The sequence below is a fragment of the Synchiropus splendidus genome, chromosome 1, assembly GCF_027744825.2.
Source record: "Synchiropus splendidus isolate RoL2022-P1 chromosome 1, RoL_Sspl_1.0, whole genome shotgun sequence".
Classification (NCBI taxonomy): domain Eukaryota; kingdom Metazoa; phylum Chordata; class Actinopteri; order Syngnathiformes; family Callionymidae; genus Synchiropus; species Synchiropus splendidus.
In genome coordinates this window covers 30823851-30839931 of record NC_071334.1, presented here as the reverse complement: position 1 = coordinate 30839931, position 16081 = coordinate 30823851, and the positions used below count along the sequence as shown (strand labels likewise).

At 40.9% G+C, this 16081-nt stretch overlaps 1 protein-coding gene across 3 annotated transcripts in view; it reads left to right on the top strand.

The window, feature by feature from the left end:
• Positions 1-16081, top strand: part of snx29 (sorting nexin 29) — a 115432-nt gene that overhangs the window by 4083 nt on the left and 95268 nt on the right. For all 3 annotated transcript variants that reach the window (XR_008414356.1, XM_053862067.1, XM_053862076.1), the window contains 9 exons: positions 1789-1969; positions 3577-3647; positions 4620-4880; positions 5886-6270; positions 7203-7315; positions 7723-7819; positions 7927-8009; positions 13638-13701; positions 15709-15837. Coding sequence is in view for 2 of the 3 variants with exons in the window: in XM_053862067.1 (XP_053718042.1) it covers positions 1789-1969; positions 3577-3647; positions 4620-4880; positions 5886-6270; positions 7203-7315; positions 7723-7819; positions 7927-8009; positions 13638-13701; positions 15709-15837 (1384 nt within the window). In the remaining variant the exon portion in view is untranslated. The remainder of the gene's footprint in view (positions 1-1788; positions 1970-3576; positions 3648-4619; positions 4881-5885; positions 6271-7202; positions 7316-7722; positions 7820-7926; positions 8010-13637; positions 13702-15708; positions 15838-16081) is intronic.

Genomic DNA, 16081 nt, shown 5'->3' with positions numbered 1-16081 from the left:
GCTCTGATGCGCTGATTCTAACGCTTAAGCGAAACTACTTGATCGGTCTGAAACGGCTCCTCGCTACCTGTCAACTTTGCATGTTGTTCTTTTACAGATAGTAGAACCGGAAAGACTGAAGAGTTCACAGCCGACTCGGGGGCTTAAGCGAGCTATTGCTTTAGTCCGTCTACTCTCTGCGTGTAATTGTACTCCGTGTCTGGATTTTCGACTAATGAGAAAACTAGGACAAAATCTTTTTTCCCGATAAGCAGCCATCAAGATATCAAAACATAGGTACTCGGGCTCTATATTTGCAAGACTCTGGCCATACAGTAGGAACCTGATGCAGGACTGCTGACACCTGGGGCTCTGTTTATTGTATATACTCTGTATACTATATTTATGTACTCTGTTTGACGTGGTATGTTGTGATAATTTTTAATCAGAGCCATTATTTTGTCCAGGAAATCACATGCTTCATAAAACTTACATAACCATAGTCCGGCTATATTCTTAGCTGTGACACAAATTTTGTGTGATGTGGCTGAAAAGGCTGCTGCCTGCCTACTTCAGAAAAACAAAGATGATTCACGCAACTTTTTAATGATTTTTTGAAATACAGAAATTATGCCTATTGCTGTTTTAAAATAAAAAAAAATTCCAGTCCAACCTCTTATGTGCGCCTAAATAGGGCTTCAACTAACAACTAGTACCAGTACGTCTGACTAGTTTAACGATTAGTGAACTTGTTGGCGAATGACTAGTGCAGGTTGATGAACACACAGACTTGTGTGATCATAGTGTTGTAAATGGCCATTAGAAAACTAACAAAAATGTAATTTGTCCACCACTAGTTATGTTTTAAATTACGACCATATTGACAGTCGACAGTCTCAGCATATAGTGTGTGTGGGTTGACACACACGACTCGTCTTGTAGTGGTAGTGTTGTAAACCGTTGTATAGTGTTTAACATTTTTATTTCTCATAATGTGGTGTGAATGGTGACTAATAGATTAGTCGGTTATAGTCAGCTAGCTGTTGCAGCCCTGCGCTATGTTCTGTTTCTTGTCCGATCCATGTGCCGTACTGTTTATGGAGCCTTTATTGACTTTGTTATTGATAGTTTTAGGCGAGTTTTACACACAATTCTGTTCCAATTATTTGTCTCCAGTCTGGCACATTTTACAAACAGCGTGGCTCTTGTCAAAGTGAACTTTTCTGAAGTCCCACCCCGCTCATAATGAGGGTGTGTACCCTAAATGTCTCCTTTTGACCGCTCTGTTTCTGAGCTGAGCGTCGGTTACACATTACGAAATATTGTTTCTTCTTGATGGAATTCAAAGGGCAGGAAATCCAGCTGGGAACTTGGGTAATGGCTGCCACTATTAGCATATCTGAGGCTTTCCTGTATTTCACAGTCAATTAGTAGAAAGGATTGTTGCTGAACTGCACTAATGAAGCCAAGCCCTCTGACAGAGCCCGGAATAGAAGCCATCATTCCCAACACATTGTTCTGAGGTTATATGCTAATGATATGGAAAAGAGAAGTGTGACGCAAAAAAGATCCCATTAACTTTCAAACCACTGAGACAGAAAAGTTTGAGCGAGTCCATTAGCTGCTGGAACTTCATTGGGCAGAGTGAAATATGGAAGAGGTCCAGGGGCCCAGGAGGTCCTGTTCGTTCATGAGGGAGTGGCGATGTGTTGTACTACTCTTTCAACCTCCATAGTTACCGTCCAGTTCCACGATCACCCTTCCTCTGTTTTGCCTGAGTGTCATCTAATGTGACTCTCCCTCCGCCAGAGCTGACCTTCTGGTTCTATGTGAAAGAGCATCTGAACCGACACGAGCTCCAGCGCTTCTACTCACTGCGGCAGATCTCATCTGAACTGGGTCGAGGTCGCGCCTGGCTCCGCTGCGCTCTCAATGAACACTCGCTGGAACGCTACTTACACACACTCCTGTCTGATCAAGCACGGCTCAGGTAAGTGCGTGTATGTATGCGTGTGTTCACTGACTTTTTTTCTTGGTTAAACTGAATTAACTCACATTTGTTTTTTCCCTCTATGTGTTATCATTTTTGTAGCTTTTATTTTTCATATTTACAATCAGGTCCATAAATATTGGGACATCAACACAATCCCCATCTTTCACCACTGCGACAGATTTGAAATGCTATGAAACAAGATGTGGCGACTAGATCTCATTTGTGGGGGCTCATCCAAATCAGACGAACAGTTCAGGAATAACATCAGTTTGTGTATGTGCCGCTCACCTTTTGATGGGCTAATAGTAAAACTAAGTGGTGTAGCAGATGGAGACCACTAAACCTGACACAGATTCAAGACGGGGAGCTGAGCATCCGGAACCAAGATGTTGACAAAAGCAGCATAATGAATTCTGAAGTATTTCGAGCTATATTGTCTGTGCATATCCAGCCACAGCTCTTCAGAACTCAAGTGAACAGCGCTTCACCATGCAGAGGCACAATAACCCATTGTGTATTGCAAAAGAAACAGAGGAGTTTTCTAAGGTTAACAACTGGAATGTTTCACGTTGACCAAGTGCGTAACCTGACCTGAAGCTGTTAGGGCATGCATTTCACTTGCTGTAGACAAACCTGATCTATTGTCTGTGTCCCTTTCTTTTTGGTCCCTTTAAATGGGGGTGAGGGCGCATTCATTAACTGCTGTAATTCCTACAGCGTTCACCTGATTTGAATCTGAACTGAAATTGCATTAAATGTATTTGATTTCAAATCCATTGTGGTGTGTGTTGGGGTGGGGGAACAATCTTGTGTCAATGTCTGAATACACTGGGTGTCCCAAAAAATGTATGCACACGTTAAAAGAATTCTATAGTTTTACCACCGCCTCTTCTCAAACTGATGTCGGTTCTAGTCCAGACACTGCCAGCAATATCACACATCATGAAACAGTTCCCTTGGTATTTCATTCACGTTCAATGGTTGCTCTCAATTCAGTGACTGTTCTTTCTTCCAAGTTTAGTCTGGCTGCCATTATTTGCTTCAAGAGGTTCAGTCTGCGAAGAAAAAACAAACAATTGAGTCATCAGCTGAATCCCTTTTAAAATAGTTCTAAAATAGTTTTTTTTCTTTCCAAGATGTAATTTGATTTGATTTTGTCATCTTTGGTTGCCGTTCTTGATTTTTTAAATGTGACTTCATTTTAATTCATAGTTTTTGAGGCTTTTTATTTGGGGGAAAAAAACAATCTTGCCTTGTTTTTTTCAATCTCAACTCTCAACTTTACCTTAATTTGTCCCCTGCATGAGAGCTCTACGCAGTGGGTTCATTTCATATATATATATATATATATATATATTACATTGCGCATTGCACGTATTTAACCCCAAAAATGTTATCTAAATTAAGAAAATATATTTAGCAAAATAAAGTCATTGCCAGCAAGCCTATTATTATAATATTTATGAATTTACGGTTGCAGTAGCTTTTAGAAAAACATGTCTTGTTATTGTTATGTTATCATTTACAATTTAGGACCATGTTATGAAGTTTGTATGTTGGAACAAAGTCACCGCATGACATCATATGTCCTTTATTCTTGGCAGCACATACTATGAAGACTGGGCTTTTATTCTTGATGAGGAGCGAGCCAGTATGTTGCCCACCATGGCTGCAGGTCAGTTTAACCTCTTACTGTACTGTATGTCCCCTCCGTCCACGTATGTGGCAATTACATTTTTGCCTTTCATCACCATGATATTTTGTTTTTCTAAATGCTGATCTACTAGTCATATTTAGGGACACTGCCCGCACATACAAAGACAGGACTTGTGCAACAACTCCTGAATGAAAACACAACAGAACTGTTCAAGTTTTGAGAATGAATCAAGTATACATACAATTTGTACAATAATGTCTCCAGTTTCATATATGTTATATGGTTTTATATTGTTATAATAAAATTATTATTGATAACAGCATTATACATTTTAATTGTCCACAAACAAGGTCATTCTTCTTTGCAAAACCTTTCCTTACAGGACAAAGTTTAGTTATTACTCCATCTTAGTATGTAATTCCTATCTCAGATTGCAAAACTCAAAACAAAAATAGATTTCCAGTTTTTCCAAGAAACTTTCATGTTCATCATTCATTCATGATCTTACAGTTATTTGATGAAATTGTTGAATTGAAATCCACTAAACTTTGAGGATATAATTTTAATAAATTCAAAATTCTATTTTCACAATATTTTGGCATATTGTGAAAAAAAAAATCTATTATCTTTGAGTTCCGCTTCAGAATGAATCAGAATCAGAAGTTTTACTTTTCCTATTTCGTCCACGTCCATATCTCCCTGAGGATGCAACACAATCGATTTTCTGCCTGAGCAGAACTTCTAACCAGTATCATTTTGACTTTTCAAGTATTGATGCACAGTTGCACAGAACTTCAACCTTAAAATATTTATTGTGTGTGCATCTGATCAGATGCCAGTCTTTTTTTTTTTTTCTTGCTTTCATCTCGGCTCCTCATCTCACTGTTTACACAGATATCTAATTTACTAAACGATGACTGAGCACAAGTTCAAAGACTTCAAAGGAGTTCAAGTTTTGTGTTGCAAGTTTTACTTTGGGCTTGTTTGCAGGGTTGAACTCCATCCTGTTTGCCATCAACATTGACAACAGCGACCTGAATGGCGGCATGACTCGAGCTTCAGGCTCCTCCATGTCTCACCTCCTGAAAGAGTCTACACAAGGCATTGGCACGCTGTGGAAAGAGTCCACCCAAGGGGTCAGCAGTCTCCTCCGCGAGATCAGCACCGCCACTGCTGTGGTTCCGGGCTTCACCCCGAGAGTAGATGGCGCCTCTGACCCACTTCCTGTCCTGCCGCGCAGCTCCTCTGCTGGTATAGAACAACACTTATTACCTCTGCTCCAGAATATCCAACACAGTTTTAGGTGTTTGCCAGTCATGGTTCAAATGTTTTGATTGTTCTATAATTTAAAATTAAGAGTAACCAAAAGTTGGAAACTTAACAGTACCACTCAATTTCCTCACTGGTTCCACCCCCAGCTATGGATATGTGTAAACCAGCGCTGTACTATTCCACCTCCATACCACGTGGTCTGATCTATGCCAATTTAAGACAATAATTATTCTCTTCATCTGAGACTCTTTGCGCAGTCCACATCATTGTTGACTGGGTCTGGCAATGGTTCTTCCTCCTGTCCGACTTTCTCTTCTGAAGCAGAGGTCAGGCAGATACGTCTTTCTGGTTTGGGAAATTTATTGTAACACTGTCTAGCGTTTGAGAGTCTTGAGCGACCTGCTTAACACCGAGTGGATTGCCAGGTGCTGTGACATCCTACACTGGCAACAGAATTGTGTTGGTGAACTTTGAATTCAGTTGTACTTGATTTTGAAATTGGGAATCAGGAGTGTGGCAGTGTTGCCTGAGGTGTTTTCGATTAACATGAGATGCATTTTGTTCTCTGAGCCAATGGTAGGTGAACACACTGTATCATCATCAGTACTCTGCTAAACTAATGGAGTTTGCTGAATGAATGAATGAATGGATTATTGCATAGGTTGATTAAAAGTCAAGGTTTTTTCTTCTTTCAAGCAGTGAAACAGCACATAGAATGGGTGTAAACACAGTAACATTCTACATTCGTTGACTCCCACCAGGTTAATATATCCTGAATATTAATTTGAGATTGAACTGTACGATTGTAGACGTTGACTTGACTGCAAATGCCAGAGTTTGTAAGATGTTTTCCTGGTTATTGTGAGGCAGCTCATTCATGCAGTTGATAAAGGCTCTGCTTGACGCAACGCTCAGTGCGTTATTGAATGAGTCAGTCAACTTTGAAGCTTTTAATAACTAGCTTTTGTCCGTTCTTCCTGTCAGACTCGGGCCTGAGGAAAGAGCGACGGAAGAAAAAGAAGATCACCAACATCATTTCCTTTGATGATGATTTGGATGGTGGGGCAGAGGATGAGGAGGAGGGCGATGAAGACTTCCAGAAGATGACCGTGATAAGGAAGAGTCACACGGCACCCGCTCAGAGCAGTGTGGAAGAAGGTGTCGACCCCCTGGAGCCGACCTTCGGCGACTTGCCCGCTCAAAACGGGCTGGATGGAGTCAGCTGGGTCGGATCTCCACATCCATCACGCACCTCACCTCTGCCTGCCCCCTGTCTGCCACACAGCAGGAGTTTAGATAATGAGGAGGAGGAGGAAGAGGAGGAGAAGCCCACAAGTCATAACCAGGAGGAGAGGCCCAGCTCAGAGCAGTGAGTGAAAGAATAATGATGCGGCAGGAATTTTCAGCTGTATAAGTGGTTCCTGAAATCATTCTTGCATCTTGTGTAATTTAAGTTGTTGCTGGGGAATTTACATAATCTAATGAGCACTTTTAAGAAGTGGCACTTGCACTTGAAGGGACGCAGGTCTTGCGTAGAACAACACTCCAGACTCCGATGGTGGTTGATGTGAAAACAAACGTCCCCTCTCTTGATGCGTCAATGCAATGACGAGTGCCATCAACAACTCTCGCTGCAAGGCAGAAGGAGTCTAGATCAGTTGGGTCGGAACTGTTCCAGAAAGTGCCTGAGTGGTTTCTGATTTTTGCTCCAACCGATCGAGTTTAGCAAGTAAGGTGTCAGCTGAAAAAGCAGCACCAGACAGTACACAGATTACAGTTTGGACTCTGGTCCAGGTGGATCAAAGCAGCGCTTCATGTGCCACACCCATTTCCTGGTAGATTCTAGCAAACTAATGCTTCCATCTTGCCTTTCTCGTTTGAGTCACGTACCTTCCTCACAATAGCAGAGGAAATTGACACATTCAACAGTCTAGTTCTGTCAGACCAACTGCTGCTATCCACATTGGAGGATTGCTAGACAGGGAGCTTTGTTACTCTGGTTGAGCTTGGACTGTAGGTTTCCCTGCACTCATTGTCCCATATAGTGTCATTCAGGTTCTTGGGTTCTCGAGTGACAATTTGTATAGACAGAAGTGAGGCTTTGTTTCAGGTCACGTTTCATCTTAGAGCACAGATTCCTGTCAGAAGCTGGACTCTAGTGCAGAAAAATGGATGAGGAGTTGTGAAGATAAGGGTTGAGTGAGAGCAATTTCAAGGCAGATTAGCAGATGTTATTCTAGATGCAGTGTATTAACACCGTCTTCGAGAATTACCCTTTAACTTTCATGTCTAATGAACCAGGGTCGTGATTGGAAGTCTGTCAAGTGTGTCCACATGGAGTCCAGTCCAGATGCTGACTGACCACAGCAGTGCTGACTTCTTGATACCTGTGAACGCATCAGACCCTCAGCCAGGTCAGTAAGCACAATACACACAAGTGTAGCCAAGTACTTGCTTTCCAAGTCCAGCATTTCCAGCTTTTCCTACTCATGTCTATGACGCCTCTTGTATTGTAAATTTTAATTCCGCTGGTAACAACTACGTGACTCAACCAGACATCCACGTCCTCAATCCTGCAGCCGATGCCAGCCCTCTGTGCCCATGTATTTGTAATACAAGAAACTCTCAGTACTGAGTTCCGGTTGCTAAGATATTCAGTATCTTGCTGGCTGATCCAAAGTTTGTGAAAGTACTTTTCCTGGCGTCATATTTGGTGATTTCACTCTTCACTTCTGCTTATCTAGCATTCACTGTATTCATAATGTGGTCATCTAGTTTAAGAAATGAGTCTGTCTGTTCCTCAAGTTTGATGTGATTTTAGTAAACTCGGTGGAAGACTCACCTGCATTTCCTGCTCACTGCGAGTCAACAGAAGCGGCTGTAAGCTGCGAAGGCAACAGATCTCAGCGCGCCCTCAAGTAAGCAGCGAATTTGGCTTTGTGTCACGTTACTGTCTGAAAATGTTCTCCACTGCTTTTGTCCCATCTGTTTTTGCTGAAATCTTTTTTCTTCTAATCTCTTTCAGTCTGGAGTCTAGTCCCCCAGTGTCGTCTGCTCCACTCGCTAGTATGCTGCCAACATCTGGCCTGCCAGAGTCCATGACAGTTGGTGAGTAGTTTTTTTTGTTGGTAGTTTTCCCACCTGCTCTGCACTGCTGGTTAATTTTCTTTTGTGTAGATTGTTCACTTACCTGTTCTGTGAATCATTTTGGTTCAGTTTGAAGACTACCCCTCCCGTTGATGTGTGTAATTATCAATCGATGACATTAGCATTTCACAAGAACCATGGTATATTTCACGAAACCTGGACTCTTACTTGAACACAAAAATGGGTGTGTTGGATACACTCCATCAACATTGCCTGGAGATATCACCAGTAGACTAGTGAGGTTGTGAACCAAAGAAAATGACTGAAGATTTAGGTGTCGAAGACAAACATTTATCCAAAAAGAAGTTTCTGAAGGCCCACACAATCTCCTGAATCGTTTGCGCTTGCACTCCATGCGTCTTGGCTCCAGCTCTAATATGTTTTTGTGTTTCATCTCTAAATGTCAACTATCCAAGGATGGTTTATGTGTGTTTGCTGTGGTGTAATTTAAGAGTTTCCTTTTAACTTTTATCAGTGATTGCTTTATTTCTACGTACATGATAAATAGTAGGGTTATGTTTCCTAAAAAAGCTTGTCATTACAGATATATGTATATGGCAAGTACATCAATGGCATAGTAGCCCAGCTGGTATTTAACCTGTGTTGAACCGTGCTTATCTCTTCATATTATGCTGTGCTACGACAGTTGTGCAAGTCCCTGAACAGTCCGGAGGCCTCAGAAGATTTTAGATTTCCATCTTTAAAGCACATAATCTGTTAAAAAAAACTACCTGAGCGAGTGTAGAGATTGCTATTTTTGTACCTTGCCAATAAGTAAATACAAATAATGTAGTTCATGCAACATCTGATGTTTTCTATAGTCATTTAATCCTTGCAGTTCACAATTTGGGTTGAAATAAGTAAGATAAAAATAAAAAAATACACAAATTATGTTCTTAATGCCCTGTTTTTATTTTAGAAACTGTGGTGATTTTCCATTCTGCATTGCGTGAAACTTGAATCCTGGGAACATTGTCAATTATTTAGCTTTATTCTAGTTTGAATATCGTTGATTTAATGTATGTCAAAGAAGAGAACGCAAATACAAATGAATACAAACGGTCACCAGGCGGAATGCTGCCACGAGATGGCGCGGTTGCTCTCGTGTGCAGAGCAAGTTGACGGAGAGCCGCTGTTGGTCTGTTTTTATGCACCTTTGGTTTATGAGAGAAAATCGAGGAGAGTCGTTGGAATGTCAATGTAATGCGATTTGGAATTCAGTTAATATATATTTTTTCTATTTTTCTGTTAACCTTTTAGGACCAAAGCGTTTGTAAACTGATAAAATTGAAATACACTTTTAGTTTTTGCTCCCATTTGTGTTTTGTGTGATAGAACGTTACCATTGAGGTAGGACATTCAACTTCAACAACTTTGTGCTGCTTACCCAATATGTATTTTTCCTTGTTCATATTTTCCTTGTCTGCGCTGCTCACGAAAGTACCATGTCAACAACTGAAATGTTCTAAAGCCACAAGTGACTCTGCATGGTTGGATCCAAAGAGCTCGTGCACAACAGAATCTAGTCCTCAAAACTACAACGTCTGGTGGTCAGAATTGAGCACAACGATGACGTCACCGTTTACTCAATGGCTCAATGCAGGGGCCACAAGAGGTCAGCACAGATAAGCTTTTAGCTCAAGGAACATTTCATTTGTAAAGTGATTCGAGCCAAATCAAAGGGGATGTACTTCGGAAGCTGAGGAGTAGCTCAAATAGATAAGAACAATTGAAATATTCCTGTTAATTAACAATAAAAACTATGAGCTGTTGGGGCCACCTGAGTAGAATACCGAGGCTTGGCTTGACAGTACTTAGTAAAAACTGATTGTTCTGCCTGGGACTTGTGACCGTGACATTGGTCAAACCCAGAGGGGCCACTAAGCCAGTTGCGGACACCCCTGACTAATGGAGCAGCTAAGATAACTGTCTTTAAATGGCGATTGTGTCCGGCCACAAGTGCTGTGTTTTAAGAGTCACGTGTGCCAAGTGTTCACTGGAGATTTAATCTCATCTCCAGATTTTAAACAATTTGACCTGCTGGCATTAACATGCCAGACGCAGGGATTCAGGTCATTAAAGCTGTCAATCGGGTTTCCGGATTGACACTCTTAAATATTTATGATGATTTATTGATCATGGTGCTGTATGATCATAATGTTTCATAAGAATGTGAAGGGGATCTACTGTTTTCTGTCAGTGGTACTAACTTAGTAATGTCACTGCTGCTGCGTGAAAATCTTGTCTCACTTTTTCTGTTCAATTACAACAACTTTATTGATAATCTACTCTGATTTACAGACATCATATTTCGAGACGTGTCGCTGCTGCACTAGAATCCTCCGTTACAAGGGTGTTTGTGAATCTCCAGTTTTTTGGTGAGATGAAAATGTCTGACTCGATTGAGCATAATTATGTTTTCATTTGATGAGTTGATCTCTCATCTCACCCGCAGTGGTGAAGCAAGCCGTATTCTAATGTCCACTCTGTCTGGGAGGTGTGCGGCTCACGCCATTTCCGATGTTCTCAGCCAGACCTGACTGTATGTGAGGCCAAGCCGGCCTTTAATTCTCATGGCACCTCAATGACATGAGCAAACGTCTCTGCATTTGGACATTGAGGGAGAATAACTTCCGGTGCGAAAACACATCCATTTGCTTAGCATTTTCCAAAAATGCTACCGAGCTACATATGAGTCACGGGAGTGAACGCTCATGCTTACTTATTTCGCCGTCACACTTTCACACACAAGCTGCAATTTGTCCATGTCGTGGTGACAGAATCAGTGGCGCTGGAATCCTTAATGGCTCGCCTGTGGCCCCTGCTGTGAATGTGTGGTTGTACTAAAGGTCACTTTTATTTCCAGCCCACTGATGTAAAGAAAGGGCTGCTGAAAGACCTCCTTCCCCTGCCTTCATCACACTCCTCCTCCTCTACCTTGTAGTTGGCTGGGGCTGGAGGAGACCTGCATGTGTGCAGGGCGTCATCACCACCCTAGATTAGTCATGAGAAGAGGGTCAAGGGCTCTGTCGGCTATACAAATAGTACATGCCGAGGATGCAGGAGCCTGTTGCCTTGTTGTATTTCCAGGAATCTTCAGAAGAGTCCGGGTATCTCGTTTTGTTCCTGCGAGCCGTCTATGGCAATGAGTCATGCCGAAACACCAGCTGCCTCAGCTAGTGAGAAAGACGTGGAATAGAAGCTTTGTTTTCTGTAACAACTCTGCTACATCTGTACCTCTGAACCTCCCAAGAACATCTCATAATTCATTCTTCGGACCTCTATTCTGGTCAGACAGCGCAGCCTCTGTCCTTGTAATTGCGTTGCTCTGATTCAGATGGCAGTTATATATACAGTATTTGCAGAGATTGCTAAAATTCCATTGGTTATCATAACTTTATTTATATACTGCATCTCCAAAACAATATTAGCTTGTGCTCCACATGACGGCAATTAAAAATAAACATAAAAGAAAGTCTAAGAGATCAATGAAGAGCGTAATGCTATAAAACAATAAAATACACAGAAGAGCGAGTGAAGCAGGGAAATAAAGCTGAGGCTCAAATGAAAGGCTTGATGATGAAAATGTGTTTTTGAAAGCAACTATAAACGGCATATTAAATCAGCCATCCTGAGCGCCCCTTTAAGACTATTCCAATTTTGTGTTCTATGACCGTGAATGGCCTTTCCTGAGCCTATCCTGAGGGACCTTTGGTGAGGCAGCATTTCTGGACACAGACTTCATGATAGATTTAAGTTGAAGAAGCCAATGTTTTAAAACTGACGCTCAAACCCAAAGCTATGACACCGTTGTGTTTTGGGACACAGGCAGACTTGGAAGTATGAGGAAATGGCTTACATGTTTGTGAATGGACTAAGTAGCTTTAGTTACATTGAGACTAGACTGTTTAGATGCCGTTCTTTTGACAGCTGAATGCTAGCCAGGATCTGACCAAGCCCGTCTCCTGCAGTGATACAGATGCCTACCTGCTGCAGAGATGGACTCTGCATTGAATGAGATTCAGGGATGATGGTGAAGAAAGACTGAGGAGAGTAAACACACATCTTTTTTCAGTCACAAAAGAGAGTTTTCTTTTCATGGTGAAATCAAGTCACATTTGATTGCAAGTGCAAAAAATGTTTTCAGTTCATATTTCTGCCCATCAGTTGAAAGTCTCTCCATTGATTTTCTCCATGGCAACTGGTTTTACAACTGAGAGAGGGAATTCTGTGAGTGTCGGACTTCTGTGAAGTGTGTTTGAGTTTTTTGTTTTGTTTCTCATTTATTTATAATTCATGCTTCACATATTAATTTAATTTTTTACACTAATAACTTACACATAGTTATAACTGTTGTCTTGAAAAAAATCAAAACAGATGTTTAGTTATGACTTTTGTTTCTTTTAATAATAAAACAGTCAACACTAGCTATGTTTTCTGTCTCAGCACAGAAATTTTGCGTGTGAAGAGAAATCCTGACCTTGCCTTGAACCTAGTCTCCTTCAAACTCCGAGATAGATGACCTTTATAGAGTAGTTGTAGCATATAGTCTGAACAAAGCTAGAGAAATAGACATAATAAAATAAGAGGTTTCAAATGTAGCATTCAATAAAGGGAGAGATTACAGACAAAATGCTAATGCAAATGCTAAAATGCTAATAATAGACAGTTCAGTGTGTCGCAGTGAAACCTGTTAGCGTCATGCTGCCGTCCGTAATAGGTGGTAAAATCATGAAGCTTCATGAACTTTGGTTCCATTCCTGGTCCTCACAACGTCACCTTTGTTTCTGTCTCTGCCAAGTGTCTCAGATCCACGTCCTAAAGTGATCATCTTTACATGTGTGTCAACAATACCTTCACACCTGCTCACCCTATTTGATCTACTCCTCGGGCCAAAGCCGACACAAAAATGACCACAACTAAGGGGGTGCCGCCACTTACAAGTGCGCCATTGATGAACAAAAGTGAATAACTGAAACAATAGCAAAATAATGACCAACAATGGGTCCAGTGAATGTTTCATAGCTGGCAGTGTTTTTGGAAGGGATTTGGCCTGTTTAGAGCTTTACCTGTTGAGCTACAGACGGAGGAGCGATAAGTGCGGAGAGTGGCACTTGACTACTGCTGAGTCATTTATCCAGGTCACCATCATCATTCCAATTGTCTTTGGTATTCTCAGCAAGTCTGAAAACTGTAAGGGGGTGCAAGTTGCTGGTCTACGTCTTTTTTTCGTCCCAGCTGCATCCACTGCTTCCATAGGACAGGGGTCTCTTGGGACATGCTATTTCCCTAGTGCTTTTCGTGTTAGCCGAAGCCTTTGCTCACCATCAGGCTACTGTCAATCACTGCACATCATGATTTTCATTTCGTCAAAATGTATAATATTTTCACCTCTGTTCGTTCCACAATGGAGAAATTTGACAGCTTTGTATATGTTAAGGCTACTTCTGTAAATTTCTTTGATTATCACAAAGCATATTTAATATCTTCGAACATAGACATCTAATGTCTGCAATTCAGTCAATAATATTGTTGTCTCTTAAAAGCTCTTTTGCCCCTCTCTCATGTTGCCATCCCTTTCCTCTGCAGTGGAGTTGCGTCAGGCCATAGTTGCCATGATGAACAGGAAGAACGAGCTGGAGGAACAAAATGGGTATGTTTAAGACCCCCCTCCCATCAGCTGCTGCAACAAAGAGCGAAATGCAAACACAGATGCACAGTGAGAGAAGATATCGAATGACCTTTATGGTAAAATGTGTCAGCTTGTTTTCTTTCCTTCCAGAGTGTTTTTCCGCTGACTGTTTTCTTTCTTCCATTAAGCCACCAGAGGCTGTGACTCACATCGGTTTAAGTCTATCAAAAAAGTATTGAAGAAAGTTCCCTAAGTTGAATTTTAATAACATCAAAGTGCAGTTCAGATTTATTTGAAAGGTTTAGCTTAGTTGTAAGTTTCTCTATACTTTTCTTTAAAGTGAAAGCACCTCTCACAGAAGCAACCGAGTTGTTTTTCCTCATTGGCAATTTGGTTAATATGACCTCCAAAGCAGTTGTAATTCATAGTCTGCAAACTTAACCACCTGAATATTAGATTGCATTCACTGAGATTTGTCCGTTTGGATGAATCTTTGCAAGCAGGTGTTATTTTCTAGGTCAGACAGTGGTCGGCGTGATAACCGCGGCTTTATTCAGCAGCAAAAAACACTCTTAGGAGTTGTAGAAAGATTGACTAAATGGAAAAAATAAAGTTAAAAAAAACCAAAACAGTAATAGATTCACACTTAGCGTTCTCACTAAATCGTTCTGGGGCCAAAGTATGGGAAGAATTCTCACAACATTTCCTGTGTTGGTCCCCTCTGCTCTTTGTGTGGCTTGTACTGTATCAGGTGAGTGTGAAACCAGCTGAAAAATATAAAAATATAAGCAATAAAATGCCAGAGGAACTCGCATATCCCTCTAAAAACGTATCCTGCCATAAACATGAACAGATCATCCCCCAGCCAACACATCGCTCCTGTCTCCAAAGAGAAAATGAAATTGCTCTGTAAACCACAAAGAACCTGTCAAACCTTCTGTCCACTATGGGACCTACATCTTTTGTCCTTTCTACTAACAGACCCTGGTTCACACTCCCACAGAACATTTGAACTGCAACCTTTTTACCCATCTTCAAATCACAGAATCAGAAGAGTACAGTCTTCTGATTTTACACATTTTGTTTTTAATTATGTTTCGTTTCTCTGTACTTTATCTGACCTTGTGTGTTTTTGTAGCTTGTTTTAATCGTACTTTCGTATGCAGAATCCTAGGCAACTGTGAATAAAAATCTTTTTTTACATTACGATATCACTTTTCACAGGTTTCCTAAAACAAGGGTATGACCCTTTTTTTTTTTTTTTTTTTTTTTTTTTTACAGTACTGCAAATTTTTTCATACCCAAATTGCAACCAATTAGTTACATGTTCTAACTCAAAAATAAAACATTGTTGTTACCAGGGGACTTGGAGTGCTGTCAAAATACTGTCCAATCATTTTGTCCGATTTTATGGAGATACAGCTTCATAGCTTTGCTCTTACTCTTCATACTAAATTGTTCCCGGGCCAAACTATAGGATGAATTCTCTTTAACATTGCCTGGGTCTGTTCCAGATTGAACTCCAAGTTGACATCTCAGTGTGTCACTAATATATATGGTAGAAATTGTAAATCTGTCCTTGCAATCCACGGATGCATTAATGCTGATAAGTACTGGGCTAAAGCCCGGGGGGCGCATACTCTTCACTGTGTCTTGTCTTGTTTAAGGTGAGTCTGAAACCAGCTGAAATACTCTCTTCTTTATATTCTAAAAATATTTTCCTAATGCATTGCTCATGTTTTTTTCAATTTTATTTCTGGGTGTTAATGTGCCATAAGAGGTTTTTGCACAACTTGTTTTATTTGTGTAAGCCATTTTATAGTTTATTATTACAAATAATATGGAAAAAATTGGTCTTAAGATTCCAAAATCATGGGCAATCTGGAGATGTTAGCATGCAATGATCATGGCTCATGGTTATGGCAAACATTTCACCTCGCCAGTATCAAGTTAGCTTTCTTTGCATTGACGTATGGTCTAGATTCCTGACAGATGTGACACAGATTTTAATGTGGATGTCTTTGGCAGGTCCTTGCGTAGCCTCTTGGACGGAGAGATGGAGCACTCGGCAGGTCTGAGACAAGAAACCGAGTTGCTGAAGAAGAAACTGGCAGAGCTGGAGGAGAGACACACAGCTAAGGTTCAGGCGCTGGCCAGGTAGGCGACACAGAGTGATAATTATTTTATCATAATGTTCTCATGATTTCATCAGTAGGTGAATTTAATCTGAATAATCTGAATGATAAAGTTGCATCATTTTTTTCAATGGTATAAACTAGTTCTGTAAGGTTTTGACTGAGGTCAATCATAATGACCTAGTGCATAGGCTCCCGCTTAAGGTCGCCAATGTCCTCAGCCAGAGAAACCTTCTATGCAACTGTCAATGTCTCCATATGAAATG